Source organism: Cricetulus griseus, assembly GCF_003668045.3.
Source record: "Cricetulus griseus strain 17A/GY chromosome 1 unlocalized genomic scaffold, alternate assembly CriGri-PICRH-1.0 chr1_0, whole genome shotgun sequence".
Lineage (NCBI taxonomy): Eukaryota > Metazoa > Chordata > Mammalia > Rodentia > Cricetidae > Cricetulus > Cricetulus griseus.
In genome coordinates, this window is record NW_023276806.1 from 222,040,393 (window position 1) to 222,067,492 (window position 27,100).

The 27,100-nt window shown below is 43.4% G+C and overlaps 1 protein-coding gene across 1 annotated transcript; it reads left to right on the forward strand.

The window, feature by feature from the left end:
* Window positions 1–27,100, forward strand: Tmbim7p. The gene is made up of 10 exons (XM_035451574.1): window positions 1–690; window positions 4,760–5,034; window positions 8,371–8,449; window positions 9,612–9,665; window positions 10,698–10,788; window positions 15,241–15,278; window positions 15,364–15,451; window positions 18,274–18,363; window positions 20,681–20,728; window positions 26,335–27,100. Coding segments are annotated over exons 1-10 (909 nt in total). The 5' UTR covers window positions 1–688; the 3' UTR covers window positions 26,479–27,100.

Here is a 27,100-nt window from a genome sequence, read left to right on the forward strand (position 1 = left end):
CTGTGACCCTGGGGGAGGGAGCACAGAAGTCGTTATGGTGTACTAGAAAGTCCAGTTCATTTTGCTCATTTGAAATAATGAAGCAGGGCCTCTGGAGCATTATTTGTGAGCATCTGCCTCTTGCTGAGAAGACAGTGATGGACAGTTTCCTCATGGACAGAGCCTCTTGCTTCATGACATGGTGTTGTTTTGAAGACTCAAGCGCAGGTTGCCTTGAGACCCAATGGCGAGTGCATTGGCTTGCCTGAGGATTGATAGAGGGGGCTTGAGTTAGTAACCCCCTCTTCCTGATAGGGAGGTTCCACCCACCCCATGCTCCAACTGTCACTCTCTTAACTGTCACCCAGATCTTGCTTCTCAATCCTACCACTTGCCTGACTGTTCTTTGGATGGCTGCTGGCTCATGAGTTAGGAGAGCTTCATGAGGACCAGGTGAAAACCTCATTTGTGTTTCAGGGGCCAGCCAAACATACTTCCTTGAGGAAAACTCAATGCTTGGGGTTTTAGTCGCTTTTGTCTTTGAGTGCTTTGAAAACTCTTGCTTTCTCTCCTGTTTTTTTAGGACACTGTAGACACCAACTTGGGTATTTGAACATCTTTCAAGGACCTTCAGCTTTACATGAAGATTGCATTCTCAAAGGAGCGCCAGACTTTATCATAGAGGGAAATATTTCTTTTTGTCTTCAAAATGTAAATATACTATTATTGTTACTATTATTTGGAATAAATAGTCACTGTAAAAATTCATTCAAGTATATTCCCAACTCAGTTGTATCAGAATAATGATCAGTCCTGTTTGTAGTATTTCTTTCCAGAGAGGGGGAAATTTCGCTTTCTAAATTCAAAACTGTATCATAGTGAACTTCACATTGGTTCATGTATATGTGTATGTATATGTTTTTGTGTTGGAACCAAAATTAATTTAGCTACTTCCCTGCTCGTGGGTAGTGGACTGTGGGACATTTTTGCCAGTTATAAATAATGAATGATGTGCTGAATCCTGATGTGCCTTTGCCTTCATGTGTTAATGGAATAAATTACCCCATCTACAACCATTGGCTCTAAAGTGCTACACATTTGGAATTCTGGCAGATATCACTAAACTATCTCTCCACAGAGAATGTTATATTGCTGTTAGATGCTGTTCATCAAGTGTGACAATCTACTGTACGTAGCCAGCTGACTTAAGCTTAGGATCCATGATTGCTTTAGAGTAACAAAAATATTTTAATTTTGCTTAAAATCAAGAGAAAATTATGAACGTAATAATGGATAACTTCTGATGATCCCACTTTGGCTTATACCAATATTTCTACCTATAAAAAAATGTCATTTTAAACAAAATATGTTTAAGTGTATAATTATTGAAATTGGATATATGTTATGTTTTGTGGAAGAGGGAGCTCTGTAGAAGAAACAGGTATTTCATGACAGTCATAAATGTGCCTATGGGTTATCTATTTCTTTCTATCCTTGTGCCCATGAAAATCATCTTTTTTTTTTTAAGATTTATTTATTGTGTATACAGTGTTCTGTCTTCATGTATGCCTTCAGGCCAGAAGAGGGCACCAGATCCCATTACAGATGGTTGTGAGCCACCATGTGGTTGCTGGGAATTGAACTCAGGACCTCTGGAAGGGCAGTCAGTGCTCTTAACCTCTGAGCCTTCTTTCCAGCCCCCGAAAATCATCTTTTTTATGCCAAAGAGACATTTAACTACTGTCTTTATTTGCAGTTCTTTGGTTGTTTTGTGAGGTGTTATCTCCTAAGGCTTACTGGCTACTTAGAATTTTTTATGAATTGGTTGTTTATGTTTATTTCTCATCTTCATTGGGTTGCCAATATTTACCTTTCTGCAGTATAATAAACATTGCAAATATTTTACCATTTTATATCATATTTATTGAATTTTCTACAATCTGAAGTGTTCTGTACCTCTTTTAATGGTATCATTCTTATAAAAGCTTATCCAAATATTCCTTGTATTTGCTAATAAAGTATCTATGAGTATCATTATATATGACAATATTTTCAGTTCAAGTGTGTATTAGTTACTTTTCTGTAGCAAAGCACCATGACCAAGGCAACCTAGAACAGAAAGTGTACAAGTGTTCAGAAGGTTAGAGTCCTTGATGGCAGAACAAAGGCACGGTGGCAGGCAGCTGGAGCAGCAGCTGACAACTCACATCCTGATCCACAGTAGGAGTCAGAGAGCAAATACAGGGAATAGAAAGAGTCTTTTGAAGCTTCAAAGCCCTCTCAAAGCGACACTTCCCTTACAATCCATGACTCCTAATCCTTCCCAAACAGTTCCACCAACTAGAGACCAAGTATTCAAACATATGAGCCTATGAGAGTCAGTGGGTGGGAGGCATCCCCATTCAGACCACCATAACCTGTAATACATCTTTGGATGACACATAAAAATAAGTATTAAACTATTTTTGTTTCCAAGTGCATAACTAGTTGTTCCAGCATCAGAGGGCATAATTTGAAGTTTCACCTTTATCAACTATTAAAATCTCATATATACATCAATCTGTTCCCTGAATCTCTTCCATCCCATTGATCTATCTGTTGTTACACTGGCACTATAGTTTTAGTCATATAGCTTTGTATTGTATGAATCTGATATGCATATATGTATATACATTTTGATATCTGCTACAGAAAATCTCTACTACATCTCTTAAAGTCCTTTTTCGAATTTGTTCTCATTTCTTCTCATAGATTTATGCCAATGAACTTTAGTGTTACTAGGAAACTCTACTGAATCTTGTAAACTTTAGAGATTAATTGGAGGAAAAGGGGCATCTTTATTAAATGTCATCTGCTTTTCCACCATTCTGGCTTGACCGTCTGTCTACCCTGGCTTGGCCATCTTAGTTTCCTTTTCTTGTTCCATAATATCCCTTGTGAGACAGGAAGCAGGCAGCAGCAGAGGGCACATGCTTGGGATCTGCCAGCTTAGCTGGGCATGGTAGCACATGCCATTAATTCCAGCACTTGGGAGGCAGAGGCACGTGCGTCTTTGAGTTCAATGCCAGCCTGGTCTACACAGTGAGTTCCAGGTTGACCAGGGCTACACAAAGAAACCCTGCCTTGAAAAACAGCAGCAGCAGCCAACAACGACAACAAAAACAGAATAAACAAAAAACAAAATGAAAATAAAAAGAAAGAAAAAAAGGAATCTTCACATGTGCCATGAGATGAGTGGGAGCGTCTACCTTCGCCTTGGCTCACCATCTCATGTGTTCCTGAGACTGGCCAAGCACAGCAAGCCATGCCCAGCTTCCTCAGCCACCATTCCTGGTACCTGCTTTCATACTGACTTCCTCTGTTCCTTATTTTACGCTGTAGATAGAGGGTTCTTTCTAGTCAGATCCCCAACCCCCCTGGCTTGTAAATCTCGGTTCTTGCCCACTGCATTATTTTTCTATTGCTGTGGATACAACTTTGTGCAAACTTAGTGTCACAAGACATAACAAACATGCAACCTCACAAATTCTGTGGTCAGAAGTCCCATATCAGATTCACAGGGCTAAAACCAAGGTGCCAACATGGCTGAGTTTTGTTTTGTTTTGTTTTTCTGGAGACTCCATGAGGAAATCTGTTTCCTGCCTTTTCCAACTACTACAGGCCACCTATACTCTGCTCCAAACTGCTTCTGGGATCAATCTTCACAGCCTTTGTCACATTTTGACTTTCTTATTCTGTCCTTTGTCATCTTCCTCTCTTCTAAGTATTATCATAAAACAAACAACTAAATTAAACTTTGAGATTTGATTGAATCTGGAACCATTTTATCTCAATGTCCTTGTGCACATCTGTAGTGTTTCTTTAACAAGCATAGTAACATTTCCAGGGTCCCTGGAGAGGGATGTAGAATCATTGGGGTCCTATAATTCTTCCTGACTTACTGATGTCATTGAGTAACTCATGCCAGTTTCTTTAAATTATTTTCAGCCCCCTTCCCTCAAGGGACAAAATCCCACGAGTCCATGGTTTAATCTCAGCACACTATAAACTTGCCTATTCTGGAATATGAGCATCTTCAGTTTCTGGGGCCTGTATTCTATGCTTCCTCCAGTCCTGGTCCAGGCTGACTGCTCTATCTGGGGAAACCTTTCTCCGTCTCTTCATTCGCCCAAGTCCTATGACACTTCCATCCTTGCCAAATAGGTCTCATTCCCCGGGAATGTCTGAAAACCTCTTCTCCTCCCAGTCTTTTCCTCTGGGCATCGTGTCATATCTCACATCCTCCCATGTTTCTGGGTTTCTTACATTGTTTTAAATATTGCTGTTCATCTGAATCTTTTCCTTGAACTCCTTACTAAATGAATTAAAAGATTAATTCCATAATAGAAGGCAAATTATTTTTTCTCTACAGCAGTGCTTCTCGCCCTTCCTAATGCTGTAACCTTTTAATACAGGTCCTTGTGTTATGACGACCCCCCAACCATAAAATTATTTTCATTGCTATTTCATAACTGTAATTTTGCTACTGTTACAAATCATAATGTAAATATTTTTTGGAGATAGAGGTTGGTAGACGGGGGTGGAGTCCCACAGACTGAGAACCGATGCTCTGCAGGATCCGACTTACAAGTAGTATCTGCTCATTAACAAATTAACAAATATTTATTATATGTTGATGTGAAATCATTAAAAATAGGAAATAATCACTTGAAAGTTATAAGAATAGTGAGGTAATAGGGGTGTGGTCATAAAGACATGAATGACAGGTCTTCTCTTCCAGGAAAATAGACTTGGAGATCAGTGAGCCAGTCAACTTTGGCTCTGGAGATCATCAATACCTGGTTCAAAAAGCAGCAGTTAAAGGTGGATCTTCTAAAGTGGATCATCCCTTCACATATTCATCCAGAGACACGCCACAGGAAGCCATAAAATACCCACATTCGAAGCACAGAGATGCAGCAAATACCTATGCAGTACAAATTTCAGAGGATGTTATCACAAATGAGGGCAGCATGGCTGCACCCAGTCCCTTCGAAGACGTGTCTATCCGTAGAGGTAAGAGGTGGTTGGGTTTGGAAGGAAGCAATGTTTTCTTAAAACAGCTCCATGTTGTGTGTTGTGATTTTAAAAAGCAGTGCTCGAGCTGGGTGTTGGTGGTGCACGCCTTTAATCCCAGCACTTGGGAGGCAGAGGCTGGCAGATCTCTGTAAGTTCGAGACCAACCTGGTCTCCAGAGTGAGTGCCAGGATAGGCTCCAAAGCTACACAGAGAAACCCTGTCTGGAAAAACAAAACAAAACAAAATAACAACAAAAAGCAGTGCTCGAGAGAAAGACACCATACAATAGAGCTTGGGGGGAGGGTTTTTGGTTTTTTTTTTTTTTAATTGGGAGAAAGTGAATAGGAAAAAAGCAGAAGGGGAGGAGGACAGGTGGTGCTTTTAGTGGCTGCAGCTGAGGACGCATCCTGTCAGAACCCCAGGGACAGGCCATCACAAATGCCTGAATACTAACAGGGTGTACTGCCAGAAAGAATGAATTCTCTTTTACTTAGCTCTTCTGCTCTTTATTACTATGAAATGCATCATAGGCTGCTGTAAGAGATCTCCATAATGTTGTCCAGGAGATTCAGAGATCCATAATAAACATATGGCCAACAACATTCAGATTTTTTAGGAAGTGTGAGTTAACTGTCGATTATGAAATGTTTTGCCTACATACAACATAATATTGGCCTAGGTCTTTAAAAAATTAATTCCATGTCCTAGATATTGATTCTGGGCTAAGACAGGAATATATTCATCAGAGAACAACAGAAATATTAAAAGTTGTGACAAATAAATGAGAACCTTTTCTCATATAATATGGTGTTGGAGGGTAGGTAGCTAAGGCCAGTGCCATGGTTCCCCATGTCCTACGTGCTTCACTTGGACCTTCTTGGGACTTGGATAGCTTGCAGGTCTTGGGACCTGGATAGCTTGACTCCCAGTGATGCCTCTCCCTGGTTCTACCCTTGCCATAGCCTGGAAAGGGGCCTTTGGGAGACTGGCATTTCAGGTTGGTAAGGGAAAGGGCCAAAGACCTAGGGCCAAGGGCAGACAAAGGTTCTCACAGCTCCAAGAAGTCCCATTCATGAGAGGAGTCCCAAGAGTTCTCCAAACTGGACCTCTTTAGAAGCTTCCCCAGAACTAGGTTCCTGCAAGAGCTTCATCCACCTGCCATCCATTCCACCTGAAGCACACGGAGGCTCCGTCTGTTCTTTCTTTGCTGCACTGATGATCATGTTTCACAAGATCTGGTCAGAGCATAATGTTGCCAGGGCAGATATGTGTCTAACTGGTCAGCAGCCTGGATGCAAAGACCTTCATAGTACATGCAAGGGCAGGGGCTCTGCAATTAGTCTTTACAACTCTCAGAATGAAGTTGCAGGGTCCTATTGGAGACGGAGAAGCCATAGTTAAAGAGGAAGAACTGAAATACGTGTAGAAACCCTCTCGCCAGGGTTAATGCTTTACACAGAGTCTTCTGGAGACAGGCGAGCCTTTCTCTGCCTTCACAAGTCGCACCGTGTATGAGGTGAACATGGGGCAGAGGAGATGGAAGGAAGAGAACTAGCAAGGTAATGGGGGAAGAGTTCTGGAGGGAAGGCCTGTAATTCTTGAAGGCATCTCATGAAAATACGCCTTAAAGTTCATTAAGTGCAACCATTTTAAGTGTACAGTGTTTTCAATAAATGTATAATTTTGCAGCCAGCACTGTAATCTATTTGGGATCACATTTCCCACTTGAAAATGCAACCCATCAGGAGTTACATCCATCTTCCTCTGCCTTGCCAGCAAGGGAAACAGAAACCAAGGAACCAAACAGTCACCCAACAAGACAAGATAACAGCACCTAGAATTACAGTCTTCCCAAACCCAGATGCTTAGATGCCAATGTGAAAACACAATAGAATCTCGGACAGTATGTCTCCACCAGAGCCCAACAACCCTATCACAGCAGGTTCTGAGTATTTCAACATAACTGAAGCACCATAAAAGGACTTTAAGATAGCCGTAAAATTTCACCCAACTACAAAAGAATATACCTTCTTCTCAGCATCTCAAGAACTGTTCTCCAAAGTGAACCACATACTCAGACACAAATAAGTCTCAAAAGATAAAGAAAAATTTAAATAACACCCTGCATCCTATCTGATCACTATTGATTAAAGATGGATTTCAGCATTAACAGAAACAACAGAAAGCTTACAAACTCATGGAAGCTGAGCAACTCACTACTGAATGGAAAATGGGTCCAAGACATAAATCAAAAAAGAAATTAAAGACTTTCTAGAATTTAATGAAAATGAATGCACAACATACCCAAACTTATAGGACACAGTGAAGGCTGGTCTAAGGGAAAATTCTAAACACTAAGTGAGTACATTAAAAGCAAACAAACAGACTCTTCCTTCCCTTTCTGCCGACTGATCCACAACAAGGCCTAACTCCTTCGGAGTGAGGAGACTACCAGGAGAGGCAAGACCATCCAGAGCTGCGGACATTGAATTCCTGGCCCCCACACACCACTGGGTCACAAGAGGAGATAGAGAGACCCCACCTGCACCCATTGGAAGAAGATATGGGAAGAAGACAGAATAAGAACTCACTCAACAACAGAAAGACCAAAAACAAACAAACAAACAAACAAACTGGAGAAAGCTCATACTAGTAACTTAAAAGCACACCTGAAAGCTCTTGAACAGAAAGAAGAAATCACACCCAAAAGGAGGAGATGGCAAGAAAAAAAATCAAACTCAGGACTGAAATCTTTCCCATGCTTGTTAGCTCTCAATGTGTCTTCTTTGGGAAATACCATTCAAGTCCTTTGTCCATTTAAAAAAACTGTATCATATCCCATGATTCTGTGCATTGATCAGCCTTAGGCTCCACAGCAGGTGCCTTTCCTTTACCTGCTGATCTCTCTCACCAACCTCCAAGAAAATATGTTTAATAATTAGACTGTATAGTCGTTTGGTTTGTTTCTCTGTTTGGTTTCAAAATCCTAGCCTGAAGCATTCCTCCGGCTTCAGCCTTCTGAGTAGCTGGGATTACCAGGGTACATCATTGAGGCTGGCTTTAATTAGACATTCTTTACAAGTTCTACAGAGATCAAAACACATTGTGGAGATGTATGAGAATCTCGAAGAATTAAAACACACACACACACACACACACACACACACACGCACACACACACACACACACTCTAAAAAGTTCTACAAAGTCATTTTGTTTTCATTGTTCAGTGTGCTGACTAAGCCAGCACCTCCTTTCCCAGCCTCAAATGACAATGGGGGCATTTAATTTTACCTTTAGATACCATGTCATAAAACAACCTCTTCTCCACAGGTTTCATCGTGAAGGTATTCATTGTCCTGTCAGTTCAGCTGCTCATCACTATTGCAGTCGTCAGCGTATTTCTTTTCTGGTGAGTCTTTCTTACAATTTAGAATTTGACATGGGAATGCTCATGGGATCAGCTGGCTTTAATTTGGAGTATTTCAAAAAGTATGTTTTTTGTTCTTCATTGTTCATAGGTGATAATCTTCCTATAGACAGGTTTTTCCTGAACCACCTTTTTTTTTTTTTTTAGATTTTATTTATTATTATGTATACAACATTCTGCTTCCATGTATATCTGCACACCAGAAGAGGGCACCAGATCTCATAACGAGATGGTTGTGAGCCACCATGTGGTTGCTGGGAATTGAACTCAGGACCTCTGGAAGAGCAGTCAGTGCTTTTAACCTCTGAGCCATCTCTCCAGCCCCTGAACCACCTCTTAGACCAGCGTGGTAGATGCTAGATTTTAACTTCCTAAGCCGAGAACATTTTTCTTACTCTTCCTTTGGGCATTGTTTTCTTTTTAATTTTTCTCTGAGCTACTTTCTCAAGTGTAACTGGATAAGAGGAAATAGGTGAGATTATAGAAGACTGGAACACTGTTAAATTCTGTAATTATTTGAGGGACTTTAACACATCACCTAATTCATTCTTCTGAAGGTGTTATTTGCAACACAAACCGTGAGTTTATTTCTTTAGCTTAACATAAACCAGTCTCAGTATTTTTTTTTTTTTTGATATAGGATCTCACTGATAGCTCTGGCTGTCCTCACTATGCAGATCAGACTGTCCTCACTATGTAGACCGGGGCAGGCCTCAAGCTCACAGACATCCCCCTGCCTCTGCATCCCAAGTTCTGGGATTAAGAGTATGTGCCATCATACCAGGCCCTCAGTATTTTTTAAAAAGGAAGGTCTTAACCATGTGCTTCCTCTTAAATTTGCTATGTAATTTAAGAAAAAATACCTTTTATGCTGTGTCTTTCTTTTCTCAGTGCTGGGCATTTGAATCCAGGGCCTCACACATGCCAATCGAATACTCTAATGGGAACCACACTAGCTGCCCATTTTTCCATTCAAAAGAATGTTTTAGTGCTTCTCCCACCATTTGTCCTTAGACAATGGGTCTAATGACCTAATGATGGTCATTTAGAGTCTGACCATCCTTCTCATGACACTGTTATACTTCTTTCTATTTTAGTTAGCAAAATTTACTGTTTTATGTAAAACTGTTCTTTTTTAAATCAGCGAACCTGTAAGAAATTGGGTCATCAGCGTCCCTTGGTTCATGTTTTCACTCTTGTAAGTATCATTCATGATTCTATGTACTATTATTGACCAAGATTTTATCACTATTAAAAATGTGGTAAAGAGTAACATTCTTGCTGGGTATGGTGATGCCTGCCTATAACCCTAAGGAGGTGGTAACAGGGGGATCAGGAATTCAAGGCTAGCCTTGACTGAATAAGACCTTTATTCAAAGTAATAAAAACTAAGAACAAAAAAAAGGCATACGAAACCACCTAGGGTAAAGTATAATATTCTTGTATTTTATTTGTTTTTCTTGATGTGTATTTGTGTGTATGTATCTGTGTGTGTCTCTGCATGTGCTTGTTTGTTTGTGCAACACGTTACACAGGTGTCCACAGAGGGCGACAGAGAATGTTGGATCCCCTAGGTCTGTGAGCGGCCCTGTGGGTGCTGGCAACCAAACCCAGGTCCCCCCTGCAAGAACAGCAAGTGCACTAAACCTCTGATCCATCTCTCCAGTCCCTGTATGGAATTCTTTAAAAGACAAAAATCACAGAGATGGGAAGCAAGCTTGTGGGTGCCAGAAACCAGGGTAAATTGTGTGTAGGGTTCACACCAGGCAGATCTTTGTTGAAGTATTAATGGTAAGACAGCCCTGAATGTTAATTGAGGTGGTGGCTACATGTGTTGATTCACAGACTCATGTCACAGTACCATGGTAAACAACTATGTGTTCACATTATACCAGTGTCCCATTAGTGGTTTTGAAATTGTACTATAAATATATAAATCAAAATCATTGGTAAAAATTTCACATGGTTTTAATAGAACTTCTGTTCTTTTATAATTTCCCATGAATCTATATTTTTAACAAAAAATTTAAAGGACAAGCTATCTGTGTGTGGAAACTTAAAAAAAAAACTCATTTTGAAGGCTTAAAATAGAGGTAAGTAGGAAATAGCGATTTAGTTTGCTCTGTGTATCAGGTGACAATACACTTGCCTCTGTGTCCCTCTGCATGTCTGTACACACTGCTCTCGCGTTTGGGAACTGAAGCAGTAACTGGTGGTTTCATATCCCCAGCCCAGCAGTCATGGTTGTTATCATCGTGCTCGCTTGCTGTAGGGATATCCGACGCCAAGTGCCTGCGAACTACATTCTCCTGGCATTGTTTGTAAGTAACTCCTTTGGCAGGGGCGTTAGCCGCCCTCTGACTATCCTTCTGCTGCCTCATTAGCTACATTACTTTCACTGTGGAAACTCCCGGGAGACAAGTAGGGAGCACTTGTACAGAAGCATTAACTTTTTTTTTTTAAAGATTTTATTTATTTATTATGTATACAACATTCTGCTTCCATGTATATCTGCACACCAGATCTCATAAGGGATGGTTGGGAGCCACCATGTGGTTGCTGGGAATTGAACTCAGGACCTCTGGAAGAGCAGTCAGTGCTCTTAACCTCTGAGCCATCTTTCCAGCACCCCCCCCCTTTTTTAAAAATATTTTATTCATTTATTATGTATACAGAGTTCTCCCTGCAGGCTAGAAGAGGGCACCAGATTTCATTACAGATGGTTCTGAGCCACCATGTGGTTGCTGGGATTTGAACTCAGGACCTCTGGAAGAGCAGCCAGTGCTCTTAACCTCTGAGCTATTCCTCCAGCACCCAAGCATTAACTTCTTAGGAGACAGCGCCCTCACTCTTAGGGAGTTGGATTCTAGGCCTCTCTTGGATCTGGCAAACTCTTGTCTTTCTTGAAGCCATACAAGAACCCACACCCAAGTCAGGACTGTGTCTGCAGCTAACCCTGGCACTACTTGTAAGATGTATTTATTGAAAAGTCCCTCATGGTGGTAAAAGTCATCTCTGAGCTTAGGTTCTTCCCCAGTTCTACAACGTTCCTCTTGGTGCAGGAGTCTCCCACTGACAGAGCTGGGGCTGTGGTGTGGACCCTTCACTGCTTACATTTCTCCCACAACCTGGTCCCTCCATCAGGCCTCATCACAGCCACAGTCCTGTCACCACTGCCGTTCTAGGCATATCGAATCACGTGATTACCCTTCTTATAGCCAATTCTGTGGGTGTTTTGTGTTTTGTTTTGTTTTTTCTGCTCATGGGGTCTCAGTTTCCTGAGACCCTAGCTGGACTCCTAGACTCCTTAAACCCCAATAAAATTAGAATCTCTGCAATTTCACTCCTGTCACACCAGGCTCAACTCCCCAGAGAGTTCCAGGGCTTAGCATAAGACTGAGTTGCACCTCAGCGTCACCGTCTAATCCTGACTCCCGCAAGAGTCAGGCCAAACCTCGTGCCTCCCAGAGGCTTGGTGTGTTCAGCAGCTGGCTGCTAGAAATAGTCTGGATTGTGTTGATGCTCTTGGGACAGTCCAGCGCCTGCTCGGTGTGACTAGGGGTGGCGTCAGCCTTGTGTTTGTGCTACCTCCGTGTAGTGCTGACCATTCCTGTCTATGAAGACTGACTCGTAGAGCCGGTTCCAAATCGGACTGAAGTGGCTTGCGCCAATATCGGCCACGTGAGGGGATGAGCACATCGTCAGGGAAATCAAATAGAAGGACGAAGAGCAGGGTGGCAAACAGTCGTTAGATTAGTGTGCAAAATGCACTGAGCGTACACTTGAACGCCCTAATGCTGGATTTAACTCTGTGTCTGTTGTGCTCAAAGCGAGTAACTGCACAGGGCCAGCGATGCGAGTGCATGGGTGCCACGCAATGCTTTTGATAATTTACCTGTTGGATGGGCTAGGCCGGGAATGTGGCGGTCTGCCTGCCACCCATAGTGATATTTTCCTCCGAGTGTTGAGGAGCCCTTCTTGGCTACTGTGCTGCTCTGTGGACTGTGTGGTATTTTCCCACCCGCTGCCCCGGCCGCTGTCTTCTCAAAACTTTTTCTTTATCGTTTCCTGGCTCAGTTGTTTCCTGCTTCTCTATCTCCAGGAGAAACCCTGAAGCAGAAGGTGATGGAGACGAGGCAGGGGAAGGGAACTCTTTCTGACCATGTACCCCTGACTGGTCTGGACTGGCTAGAGAGACCAAGATGGTCTCTGTCTCACAGAGGTCCACCTCTCTCTGCCTCCGGAGGGCTGGGGTTAAAGGTGTGCACCACCGCAACCTGGCTATGTTTGAACTTTGTATTGTAAGCGTTTGAATAAATGCGCCCGGGGGTGGGGTGGGGTGGGGGCGGGGGAGGTGCAGCTAGGCGGTAGCATGCTTGCAGAGCATGGGCGAGGCCCTGAGCTTGATTCTCCAGCGTCACCAAAAACATGTTTTCTTAACGAAGGAAGCCAAAGAGATGGCCGAGTTGGCCAAGTGCCATTCAAGCCTGAGGACTGGAGTTCAGACCTACATGAGATCCAGGAACATTGACCCAGGCAGATCCTGGAAGTTTATTGACCAGTCTGCCCCACCAAATCAGTGGAGTCTAAGTTCAAGTCTAAGCTCATCTTAAAATAAGGTGGAAAGCGGCTGAAAAGACAGCACACGTGGAGCCCCACCCCTGTCTGTGTACATATGAGCACACATACACATAAAATTCTCTCTCTCACTCACACATAAACACATACAGACATATACATCAAAATGCATACAGAAATTTACTTGAAGGCTAGGTGTGATGGTGAACACTTGCGATTCCATCTCCCAGGAGGCAGACGCAGGAAAATCACTGTGAGTCTGAGGCCAGCCTACTTTACAAAGTGAGTTTCAGGGAGTCTGAGTTACACAGCAGAACCAAAACTAAAACAATTCAAAAAATCTAAGAGGGGGGGGGCTGGAGAGATGGCTCAGAGGTAAAGAGTACTGGCTACTCTTCCAGAGGTCCTGAGTTCAATTCCCAGAAACCACATGGTAGTTCACAATTATCTATAATGAGATCTGGTGACCCTTTCTGGCCTGCAGGCATACATACAAGCAGAACACTATACATAATAAATATTTTTTTAAAACTTAAGAGATTAGTTTTTTTTTTTTTTTTCAAAGACAAGGTGTGCCCAACAGGTATGGTGGCAGACGCCTTTAATCCCAGCATGCGGGAGACAGAGGCAGGTGGATCTCTGTGAGGTCCAGGTAAGCCTAGGCTACACAGTGAGGCCCCGTGCCAACACAAACAAATAACCAAACACGTTACTGGTCCCTACAGGAGCTTTCCTCATGGAGGCTCTGCAAGTATCCACTAAAAGGGGATATGCTACCCTTCAGGGTCAAGAAATAGTTTTATTCTCTAGATTCAGCTATTTAGGAAATAGCATGGAGAAAACCATTTCAGAAAAAGTTGAGAGAAAACAAGAAAATAGCCACTCTTGCCACACAGACAGCTTTTGTCCCCTAGAACCAGTGACTCCCTGAGGCCCCTGTCCTAAGTGAGCACGCTTGGCTTCTACAGTGACTCCCCTTCCTTTCCCTTCCCAGCCTGCCTGTTTTCTGGCCCTCTGTCTCAGTCTCTCTCTGTCCCTCCCTCCCTCCGTCTCCTCTGTCTCTCTCTGTCTCTCTGTCTCTGTCTCTGTCTCTGTCTCTCTCTCTCTCTCTGATGAATGCTGGAGAAATAGGAAGGAACGGCACAGGAGAAAATGTTTAACAAACCGTATCTTAGGAGGAAGGTTGGGATCAAGTACATTACTAAGGTATCATTTGTACACAGATCTTTTCCCCTGGTGGAAATAAGGACTGCCTTCTTAGATGCATTAATGAAGTAGATCCAGAGGCCTTCACCCATTGGATCTGGAAGTCCAGAAAAGTGACTGAGGACTTTTGGGCCCAGTTCTTTTCCAGCCTCTTGTGGAGTGGGGAGCTCCAAAGCCAGTCTGGTGTCAGTGCTTTGCTTAGGATATGCCCTCCTTTTTGGTCTCTGGGACCAGATGACTTCCCTGGTCCTTCCCAAGTTTCCCAGTGTCCTGTGGGCTGGGAGACCTCTTCAGTTCCCCATCTGCTCGCTATCTGTGGCCCCGAACCTGACTGTGGGTCTGCCAAGTACCATCTTAGTCTCACCCTCAGGCTTCCTTGCCCACACTGCCCACAGCCTGGTTCCATCCAGTGGAGGGAATCCATCAGGGCATCAACCCTGTGCCTTCACCTCTGCTAGGAACTTCCCTGCAGTACCATATCCCAACTCTGTGGTCTCAGTTCTCATCCCAAGTCTGAGGCCTGAAGAACTATCTTATGTTAGCAGGGAACACAGATAGTGGCATTATGCAGGTGTGGGCAAAGCATTAATGGGAATAGCAAGGGCTTCTCTGGTGAAGTGTGTAGGTACTGCGTGGAAGACTAATGGAGAATGTGGTCCACAAATGATCTTTTTACCTTGATTTCTTCACCCACAATTAGTACATAGTTCATGCACTGAATATGTGGAAGCCATTGTACTTCTCTAAGAAGTTCTTACTGATGAGAGGATTTTCTTCCATCAGTTCTAGGGAGAGTGTGATAGAAATAGTTATACCATTTGTTTCCTATAAGCACCTTGTAGCTGTGGCCCCGGGGTTGTGCTCACATCCCTACTTGCTCCCTAGACCCTGCCCAAACACACACATGACTGGTCACCTCTTCTGCAGTCTAGGTCTTGTCCTAATGTGTGGAGAAGCAGGCTGCTGATGGACTGTGCTTTTGTTTTTAGACACTCCTGGAAGGCCTGCTGCTGGGGAGTATGTCAGTGTAAGTCTATGACCCACGTTTCCGTCTCATTGTGTGTGCTTCTCTCTGAATGTGTCCGAACAGTAACCGCGGTCTCTGCTTCCAGCACCTTCAAAGCAGACGAGATTCTCTGGGCAGCGGGAGCAACCACTGTGGTGACATTAGCGCTAACCTTATTTGCTCTACAAACAAAAGTATGTATTATTGCAACAGCTCTTTATCATAAGGGATTTGTTGGCTGTGGTCCTGTGTCCCTCCCAACCCAGTGTCACCCACACCTGCCTCCCTGTCTCAGGGCACCACACCATGACCTTCACGCCTTGTCAGCGATTGGGCCAGGGAGCCTCATCGGGAAGTTGGAGGGTCAGAAGAGAGAGAGGAAGTTAGTTCCATGGCATCCCCACTACAGGTTCCTCTTGGGCTAGCCACATTCCTTATCAAAATTCACTCACAGCTTGTCTTAACATGGCCAGCTCAACACAGCCCAACCCCCAGGATTCCTGTGTCCTTGTCCCTTTGGCCCTACAGGCAGTCACAGCTGCTTACCTAGTTCCTTTCAGCCTACTTCTGGAGGTGGTCCCTTTACACACCAACAACCCTCCTCCTGTGATCCCTGCTGGGGCCCTGGTTCAAAATGGCAGTTTAAAACTCAAAGATTTTCACACATACAAGGACTCAGACACCACTAGTAACCCCCAATATAATTCACAACTGGTCTTATTTTGGTGGGGTACTAGGGATCCGATGGGGGCCTTGTGAAAGCCAGGCAAGCACTCTACAGCAGAGCCACACCCTAACCAATGGCCATTTGTTTTTAACCATGATGTCAGAGTCTCTCCAGGCCTAAGATGCTTCTGGGGACTCAGTGGGCTCTTTTTCCGTGTCCTCATCTATCATTTATGGACACCTGGCTTTAGTAAATGGTACACAGGATGACCTGAGTTTGATCTCTAGCATCCATGTAAGATCTTGGTGTGGTGTCATGGGTTTGTAGTCTCAGCTCAGGGACGGTGGTCTCCCTGGAGTCTCTGGCCAGTCACCCTAGCCTAATTTCTGAGCTCCAGGTCCTAGTGGAGATCTGTTTCAAACCATAAGAAATAATGCCTGAAGTGGACCTGTGACCTCCACACATGCACACAAAATAGAGCTTCATTTTAATTTAGAATCAGATCAGTGTTTGCCATCTCAAGGATGGTCCTAGTAGAAGCCAGCCTATGTATAAACAGACATACCTTCTGACAGTTGAGTGAGGTAGGCATAGGTTCACTAAGCAGTTTAAAGCCTTCTAAATGTCAGACTACTTTCCACAAGGCCCCAATCATTCACAGGTAAAGAATGACCCTAGTTCAGGGAATGAAACTTTCTAAAGACAATTCTCGGTGTGTTTGCATGGATGACTTCAAAAGGCAGCCAAATTCATGTTCAACTAAACTTTTTTTTTTCTAATGAAGTTATGTGGTGGGAATTTATATAATTCTCTACCTCTACAAGACTCCCAAGGAAATATAGTCGTGCACTGAGCTTGAGTTTTCTAATGAACCCCAAACTGTCCCTTAGAGGTGTCAATTAAACAGAATGCCTGCTTGGTTTAAATATAATCAGACCCCATTGTCAGACCAGCCCCTTTGGGCTGAGTGACAGTTTCATGTAGATTCAAGATGCTTAACCTCCCCTCTCGGCTTCTGCTTGCCTTTTAATTTAAGGTGAAGGTTAGGAGTTTGGAAGGAGCGTGCACCTTTTTCGAGTTTTGATGATAGCCAAAAAGGGGCTGGTTATTAGCCCCTTTTTATTATTAGTCGTTATTAGCCATTTCTGATCTTGAATGATGGTCTCCTGCTGACTGTGCTAGCTGAGTGGGTCCTGTTGGGTCCCTGAAGCTAGAAGTCCAACCTAGATGTGACTCAGATACTGTGTTTGGCCAGAGCTGACAGAGGCCCTTCCTGAATCCTAAATGGAACTGAAGGGCTACAGGTCTAAGAAGAACACGTGGAAAACTAACCCTGTGTGTATTGAGATCAGGGGAAAAATGCAAGAAAATATCTTGGATGTTTTCAGTATTTGAAAAAATTTCAGCCCCTTTAACAGAAACAAACTCTAAAATACACAGGTCATCTTTAAAAGCAAAGCCAAGATTCACATTAATAACTGCCAAAATTATAAAATAGTCATTAACAGTCATTTTCAAAACTGTACTTAGGTGGGTTTTTTTTTTTTTTTTTTTTTTTTTTTTTTTTGGTTTTTGAGACAGGGTTTCTCTGTGGCTTTTGGAGGCTGGCCTGGAACTAGCTCTTGTAGACCAGGCTGGTCTCGAACTCACAGAGATCCACCTGCCTCTGCCTCCCAAGTGCTGGGATTAAAGGCATGTGCCACCAATGCTCAGCATTGTACTTATGTGTTTTATGAAAATATATGTATACAAATTTGAAAAAGAGACCCAGTTAATGTAATGAAATAACCCATTTCATTTTCCTCCTAATGTTTTCAATGTATATGTGTTCTTTAAATATGAATAGTTATGATCACATTGTACATACAAATTTATATCATACTCAATTTATCTTTTTATTAGAGTTCAGCAGAGATTCTAGTATCCTAGATTGGCTTTGACCTTGTCATGAGAATGACTTTAAATTTCTGATCCTCCTGCCTCAACCTCCCGAGTGCTGGGATTACAAGTGTGTGCCACCACATCTGGTTTTAAGGAAGAAATTCTTATAAATAGAAAAGTAGAATAAATACAATGAATTCTCATGTACCCTTCACCCAGTTTAAAAATTATCAACTCCTGGCTCTCATTATTTTATTTTAACTCCCACTATTTCCTCCTCCCTGCCTGAAACAAATCCCAGGGACTGTGACAGTTTTATTATTTATGTGATGATTTTCAGTGCTTGGGGCTAAGGCATTCCCACCCCAACAGATGGCTAAGACAACTTGTGCATGGGGTAGAAAATACATCTTTACACATCCTGTCTGGATGATAATGGAGTCACCTGTGCTGCTTATGTTTCCCCAGTGGGATTTTACCATGCTAAACGGAGTGTTGTTTGTTCTCCTCGTTGTATTAATGATCTACGGGATTATCGCAATTGTCATACGATCCTACGTAAGTGACTGGCATTTTGAAACCTTCAAGAAGTACTCAAGATGAGGGAAGTGCTGGCTGTGTCAGCACAAGTCCTCTCAGAAGCAGACATGGTATTGGGGCTAAGTATGTAAGGATTTATTATACTTTTATGAATACCCTTGGTGATAGGGATTGAGGTCAAGGCCTTGAGCAAGTTAGGCAAGCATACCACCTCTGAACGACATCTACAGCTTTGAGGAAAATGTCCTTGAGATGAAAGACAAGCTGCAGTGATTGCACGGACTAGCAGCTGAACAAGGTATATTACACTCCTGCCCTGTTATCTGAATGTGAATTTGGGTCCATCTTGGTTTTATACACAGTAATCAGTGGAGAAGGGCCATAGACAGGAATCTACTGTATGGATATTGATCTCCTACCTGAGATAGTACTTGTCCTTCCCCAACAGGGTCTTGGGGGGACCAGGTCCTCTGGGGTATACGGGGCATTCTCCTGCACACAGGTGCTACTGTTGAAGCAGACGTGGGAGATAGGCTCTTCTAGCTAGAGGCTCCAGTGGTACCCACAGAAGGTGGCTTAGTGTCCATCCAGCTCTCTCATTAGAATATATTCATTGACTTCTTACTAAATGTCACACACAGAGCTTGTGAATATTTTTCACCGAGCTGTCATGTTCAACTCTACAACATTCTGGAACAATATTCCTTGTTGATTTTATAGATAAACAAACAGGCTCAGAGGGCTTTAATCCATTCAGGGTCCCCAGGGAGGGAGAAGCAGAGGTAGCATGGAGGTCAGGTTTGTGCAGGGTCGGCCTCTGGAGCAGAAATGGAGAAAGCTATCTATGATAGCTTGTTCTACGGTGTCCAGGAGTGCCTTATATGGAGACCCTGCTTGGGACCTGGAACTGTTTGACCAAAGTTCCCAGGGCAACTTTGTTCAAATGCTGAACCAAAGCATTTATTTGGAAGCAAGTAGACTTTGTACATATCTTTAGACATGTGCCTTGAAGTTCTGTCTGGGCTTATTTGGTTCAATGAATACGAATGTTCGTTATAGCCGGGGAGGTGGTATCTATATTTTGCAGACAAACTATGACATCACAAACATGTTAACTTGTCTTTTTTGTTTTTGCTGCTTCATTTGCTTGTTTGTTTTTTGAGATAGTCACACTCTGTAGGCCTGGCTGGCATGTAACTCGTATAGACCAGGTTGGCCTTGAACTCGTGGAGATTACACTTTTTCTGCCTCCCAAGTGTTAGGACTATGAGTGTTGTCTACCCCAACCGGCCACAGAGGTGTGTATTAAAAGACTCCACCTCTGCACAGTCACTCAGTGGGTCCCATAGGTCTTTACGGTTTCCTAAGGTGTGGAGACTGTGTCTCCTATAAGATAGACGGAGCTCACTCACACTTTCAAAAGTATCTCCAGGCTACAGGCTTACACATATGTCAGCAGAAGGTTCTTGTCCTAAGCCCATACATTTGGCATAGGCAACTCTGAATCCTGCCGGCGCTCTAAAGCTACTGTGCTCCCCAGATCGTGCTATGATTCACTGTCTCCCCTCGTTACCAAGAACTTCTTATGGGGAGCTCTGCCAAACCTCCTTGAGACCAGCTTTCTCCTTAAGACTTCATGCTGTATTTTTCTCAGGTGTTGTGTATTACTTTATCCTCTTCCCGTGTAAGCCAAACCCTGGCTGTTCAGATAGGTCCCATATTTTCTGATCAGGGAAAATACCAGTCAGTTTGGCTTGGGCAAAAGTCCTGGGAATTTCATGGGTCTGAAAAAGATCTAAGACTCTAGAGCCAGCAATCCCACCTTCATGTATGGGTCTGGGGAGACTAACTACCTCTACTTGGCCGGAAAAGGCCAAGAATTGCCTGTTGACAGGTTGGCATATCTATGACTGATGGCAGGTCCCAGCAGAGCTCATCTGTAAAGTAGACAAGATCCACTGCTTGTAGTGGTTTCTGCTATCTTTCCTCGCACTCTCCACCTAGGGAGTGTGTGACCATTGTGTTTCCAGATCCACTCAGGCCATAGGCCTAGGGAAGGCAGATTCTCTAGAAGGGTTATGTAGATGGGAGGGAAAGCAGACCCCGTGTAATGCATTACCCTTGCCCCACCCCCACGGAATTTGAAGCACTCACCTGGTGATCACGAAGTGCTTGCTGGAATAAAATGGTGGATGCTGGCAATTAGGTCAAGAAGCGGCTAACTCCCCTGGGCTTGACTGTCCTCATAATGGGTCCTTATTGGAGGGCAGTGACTCACAGAAGCACTGCTGGCACTTGGGATGTTGTTGAGTTGTGCCTCTTTCTTTCTGTGCAGTGGGTACATCTGGTGTATGCCTTGCTTGGAACCCTGATCTTCTCCATGGTAAGTCTTGTTTTCCCTCTGTGCCGAAGACTATGGTGTACATACTCACAGGCCTGTGCTGGCCCAGTGGGGTTAGCCATTTACTAGAAACACTCCAATAACTCACTCAGCAGAGCTGGGAGGCCTTTTCTTTTTTATTATCTTTTTTATTATTAACTTTTTAATTAAAATAATCTAATTTTCCATACCAATCTCAGTTCCCTCTCCCTCCTGTCCTCCCTCCTTCAACCCCCGTCCCCACCTCAGATAGAGTGAGGCCACTGGGAGAGCTTTCTAATCTATGAAAGCATCCCATTCCTCGACTGGGGCTGTACCTCAAGGGTAGACTGCTTTCCTAGCATAGGACCTTGCGTGTGGTCCCCACGAAAACACAAACACAAAGTGCAATGTAGGCAGAGTTTACATTCCCAAATAACCATTCAGAAACTTAATATTTATAAATGCTCCACCAATAGCTCAGGCTTGTCACTAACTAGCTCCTACAACTAAATGAACCCTTCCTATTAGTCTACATTCTGCCATATGGTGTTACCTCTCTTTCATTTTGTACCTCCACTTTCCTCTCCATGTCTTGCTGGTGACTCCTCTGACTTCACCCTTCTTCCTCCCAGTGTCTGTCCAGCTACTGAGCAGTCAGTTTCTTTATTAAGGCAATCACAGTATAATTTGCACCGTATACAGAAGGATTACTCCACAGCAGTGTAATGACAAAAACAGGAAAATATCCTCTTTCTCCAAAAAGTTAATATTTGACAAGAGAAAGGATTGTGGAGAAGCCTCAACGCTTATTGTCACAAGAGTCAGTGGCTTCATTTGCTCAGACCAGTCTCTCATTTCTCTATACCAGGAGCTCTGGAGATAGCTAGCAGAGGCTGCTGTGGATGCCTCTGGGAATCCCTTTCTTTCTGTTTAGCCCCTTCTTTTGCTGTCCCAGTTTTACAGTGATTTTAAGAGAAATGCATGTGGATATTTTAAAATTCAAACAACACAGTGGACTGCAAAACCAAAGGCTAAACTCCCTCTTCTCCCCATTGCTCAGAGGTAAACCCTGACAGAAGATTCTAAGAGGCCTGCTGTTGTGTCTACACATCGCAGCGTGACCCCCTACACTGAGGTAGTCACCCTGTGTCAACTATTTTGCCTTAGCCTTTTGCTTGACAACAGTGGTCTCTGGGAATTAGTGGAGAAGTGTCAAATGCATTCTTAATTATGCCTATGTTTTTCCATCTTATGCTCTTATCAACACTTCTTATAGCGTGACACTGTGCATGAAACTCAAGGCCTCTCACATGTCAGGCGAGGCTCCCCCCGCCCCCCGACATAGACCTGTGGGGGTTTCAAAGTTCCTTGGAGTTCTTAAAGAAAAAAAAGTGTGTGTGTGGTGTGTGTGTGTGTGTGTGTGTGTGTGTGATGGTATGCATATGAGGAGCCTGAGAAGGACATGGGTTGTCCTGCACTATTACCTCTCCCCATTCCTTTGAGACAGGGTCTCTCACTAAACTTGGACATGGGCCTGAGGCCAGCAACTCCCAGTGACTCTCCTCTTTCTGCCCTCAACAACTCTGGGGTTATAGGCACATGTGTGGCCATGATTGTTTTTTTAACAGGGGTACTGAGGATTTGATTCTATATTCTCATGTTTTGTCAGGTCCTCTTACCAGCTGAGGCTTCTCAGCCTTTGAGGAAAAAAAATTCAAAGACTTGTCTTACTATGTAGCACTGGCTAGTCTGAAACTTGATATACAGACCAGATTGACCTCAGACTTAGACACCTCAAACTTAGACTCTGCCTGAGTGTGCTGCAAGTATCTTACCTGGTGGACAAGAAAAAAATTATTATAAAACTTTCTGAACATACTGAGAAATTGAAAGACTAATGAATTCCATGTAGTATCATCAAGCGTTTTGTTTTGTTTTGGTTTGGTTTGGTTTTTGGAGACAGGATTTCTCTGTAGGTTTGGAGCCCATCCTGAAACTCACTTTGTAGACCAGGCTCCCACAATTCTTCTTCCCCTTCTTCTGCAGGATTCCCTGAGCTCTGCCTAATGTTTGGCTCTGGGTCTGCATCTATTTCCACCAGTTGCTGGGTGAAGTCTCTCTGATAACAGTTGTGCTAAGCACATATCTATGAATATAGCAGAATATCACTACGAATCATTTCATTAACTTTTTTTTTTTTGCCAGTTGTGTTGGTTTTATCCGAGGTCTCTGGGCCATTCAGCCTCTGGATCCTGGCCCTTTAGCAGTGTCAGGGGTGGGTTCCCACTCATGGTCTGGGTCTCAAGCTGGACCAATCATTAGTTGATCACTCCCACAATTTGTGTGACCCCAGCACATCTTGTAGGCAGAACAAATTGTAGGTTGCTGGTTTTGTGGCTGAGTTGGTGTCCCAATTCCTCCACTGGAAGTCTTGCCTGGTTACAGAAGACAACCAGTTCATGCTCTATATCCCCCGCTTCTAGGAGTCCTAGCTTGGGTCACCCTCATAGATTCCTGGGAGTTTCCATTGCTCTCAGTTTCTAGCTCACCACCCACCCCCAGCCAATTTCTGTTGTCTCTGTCAGTATTCTGTCTCTCCATCCTCTCCCTACTGATCCCTTCTGTTCCCAGCCCTGCCCCACCCCATCCAGACCCCTGTCCCTTCCCCCATCCACCAGGGTTGTCTATTGTATTGTTGTTTTAATTTTATGTGTATGTCTATTGTATTGTTGTTTTAATTTTATTTTTATGTGTATGTCTATTGTATTGTTGTTTTAATTTTATTTTTATGTGTGTGTGTGTTTTGTCTGATTGTACATTATGTGCATGTGTGGGTGAGAAGAGCCCATCAGATCTCCTAGAGCTGGAGTTAGAGATGGTTGTGAGCCACCCTGTGGGTGCTTGGAATTGAATCTGGGCCCTCTGGAAGAACAACCAGTGTTCTTAACCTCTGAGCCATCTCTCTAGCTCCAGAAATGTCTATTCTATTTTCCCTTTGCAGTGAGATTCATATCCCTTGAGCCCTCCTTGCTTGGCTTCTCTGGTTCTGCTGTACATCACTTAAGAGTGAGCACATACCATGTTTGTCTTTCTGTGTCTGGGTTACCTCACTCAGGATGATCTTTTCTAGTTCCATCCATTTGCCAGGAAATTTCATGATGCCTGAAACTTTTAACAGCTGAGTAACACTCCATTGTATAAATGTACCATATTCAGTGTAGGACATCTGGGTTGTTTCCAGTTGCTGTCCATTACAAATAAGGCTGCTATGAACATAGCTAAGCAAGTATCCTTGTGGTATGGTGGAGTGTCCATTGTTTATTTGACCAGGAGTGGGACTTGAGGTAGATTGATTCCCAATATTCTGAGAAACTGCCCTATTGATTTCCTAAGTGGCTATACTAGTTTTCACTCCCACCAGCAGTGGAGGAGTGTCCCTTTACTCCACATCCTCTCCAGCATGAGCTGTCACTTGTGTTTTTGATCTTACCCATTCTGACAGGTCTGAGATGAAATCTCAGAGTAGTTTTGATTTGCATTTCACTGATGGCTGAGGATGTTGGACATTTCATTTGAGTTTCCTCTGTTGAGACTTTTCTGTTTATATTTGTACTCCATTTTTAAAGTGGACTATTTGTTTTTGTGATTTCTAATTTCTTGAACTCTATATATATTTTGGATATTAGACATCTATCTGATGTGGGGTTGATAAAAACATTTTCCCATTCTGTAGGCTGTCATTTTGTCCTTTTGATGGTGTCGTTTTGCCTTACAGAAGCGTTTCAGTTTCGTGAGGTCCCATTTATTAATTGTTGATCATAGAACCTTTGTACTTGGTGTTCTGTTCAGGAAAATTGTCTCCTGTGCCAATGTGAGATTATTTCCCACTTTCTCTTCTATCTGATTCAGTAAATCTTGCTTTATGTTGAGATCTTTGATCCACTTGGACTTGAGCTTTGTGGAGGCTGATATGGATCTATCTGCAGTCTTCTACACACTGACATCCAGTTAGTCCAGCACCATTTGTTGAGGTTGTTTTCTTTTTTCCATTATATATTTTCAGCTTCTTTGTCAAAAATCAGGTGTTCATAGGTGTGTGGGTCCATATCAGGGTGAAATGGTTGAGTAATTTTCTCTCTTATGAGGAGTGCTAAGATTAATTTAGGGATCTGTTGGAGGAAAAGAGAAGTTCTTGTTCCCTTAGTCAGGGCTCCAGAGTGACAGAAGGTTGCTCAGCTACTGAGGCTTTTTGTGTGAGCAAATGTTCTAGTCTGCTGGGAGCAGAGTTCTTTTTTCCTTCCATGGGTACTGGAATGGGACGTGGGGAAGGGACTCCCTTCCCCCACCAGCCAGCTCATGAGGGACTCCCTCCCTGCCGGTTAGGTGCAGCCCCGCCTATCCCACCTCCCTCCCTTGAGCTGCCGCCTACTGTGCATCTGTGTGACGTGCGTGCGTAACTTCCATCCTGTTCTTCCCTCTGTTCTGAGCTTCCTGTTGGAAAGCCTTCCTGGGAATCGACAAGCAAGGACAGTGAATATCTCAATTTCTTGGGACAGGTTTCACAAAGTGAATACCATTCTAAAATGGGTTATTTAAAAACAAAGTTTCAAACATTCCAATATTTATATGTCATGTCAGTATTGGTGTGTTCATGGGGCTGAGCTCTGCATTTAGTCTGCATCCAGGAGGTTTATCCAGTTCTTTTCTTCCTGTCGTGCTTCTCCTGCAGCCCAGATCTTCACCTTGCACCAGGCTTGAGAGTGAGAGAGGCTGTGACTTTTTTCTTGCCAATACTCAGGACTCCATAGTTTTACTTACTGCAGCTGAGCTGACATGTGCTGTCAGAAGGAACTATGCAGTCACATAGGGGTACCCCCCCTCTCCACTTTCTGTTTCAGGCATGCAGACGCCACCCCAAATGGCTATCACTCAAGGCCTTTAAAACACAGTCCTTGGGATGGGTTAAAAAAAAACACAGTCCTTGGGGTAGGGTTAACAAAAAACACAGTCCTTACTTTGAGTCTAGGAAGCATCTTTGGTTCGGTCTAGCAAGGTGTGGAGAGGTCACGGAGACAGGGTACCTCGTATAGTGACATGTCCACCTTGCCCATCTGACCATATCACTGACAAAGGGTGCAAAGGGAACACACAGATTTGGTACTGTGGGCTTCAGGAGGATGGGATACTTGTTCTCAGAGTGCAAACCAGGATGACTTCATCAATGGCTGACGCTCTAATAATATATTCAGTCTCAACTGACCTCCAACATCTTTTGACTTCTGCCTTTCTCCCTCCCTTCTTTACTCCCTTCCTTATCTTTTGATATAGAGTTTCATGTAGCCCAGGCTAGCCTCAAACTTGTGTAGTTGATGATGATGACATTAGACTTCTGACATTCCCATCACTACCTCCAGAGTGCTAGAATTGCAGTCAAGCACTACCAAGTCAAGTCTGTGTGGTATGGGGGTTGGAATCCAGGGCTTTATGTATCCCAAACGAGTACTCTACCAACTCAGCTATACCCCCAGCCTCTAGTTTTCCTTGATAAAATAACATTCCCCACATGATGTAGGACACTTACTTGGTAGACACGCAGTCTAAACAGACACTTCTTCCTTGTCTTCAAGTACCTGGTGATGGACGTGCAGATGATGGTGGGGGGCCGCTACCATTATGAGGTAGACCCTGAAGAGTACATTTTTGCTGCTCTGAATATCTACGTGGACATCATCAACCTTTTCATTTTCATTTTGGACCTGATTGTACGATAGCCAGCGGCCAAGGCAGGCTCATGCTGAGAAGAGGGAAGATGAGAAGCCTGGCTCCTTGTGTCACCAGGCCCAGACACACAGCAGTGACCGACTACTCATAAGCCCTTTCCATAGTTAGTTATTCGGTTATTCATTTATGTCAAAAGAAGTGGAGAATTCAGTAGCTGTTGCTGTTATTCTTTTATTTCCCTTGCTATATGGCAAACTTTCTTATTCATATGGATACATTTCAGATTCCTATAAATTCAGAAAATGAGTATCCTAATCATAGGTTCCCACTGCTTTGTTGAAGTTTTAAAACTAGGCACAATTTAAAGTAAACACCTCTACAAAAATAAAGCTAATTGTAGAAAACCCCAAATACTTCCTTTCTCTTTATTTGTGTATTCTATGGGGATATTTTAGCATGTGATTTTTTTCTTTAATAGTGGTACAAACCAAAATATCATGCCTTTCTCCCACTTTCCAAAGCCAGACTGGAGAGAATTCTATCAGGTAGGGAGGTGAGAGGCTCAAGACAGAGTGGTGGCTACATGCCACCTGTACCTCTGTGCCTCTGTGTCTGGGCCAATTGGTCTTAAAACATCTTAAACATCATTTTAAATTGTCATAAAACATACAA

Bases quoted from the DNA above. Each gene is read 5' to 3' on its own strand.
- Tmbim7p (XM_035451574.1), top strand. The intron at 5,035-8,370 runs GTAAGAGGTGGT...TCTTCTCCACAG, and splicing joins AGACGTGTCTATCCGTAGAG to GTTTCATCGTGAAGGTATTC. The intron at 15,452-18,273 runs GTATGTATTATT...ATGTTTCCCCAG, and splicing joins TATTTGCTCTACAAACAAAA to TGGGATTTTACCATGCTAAA.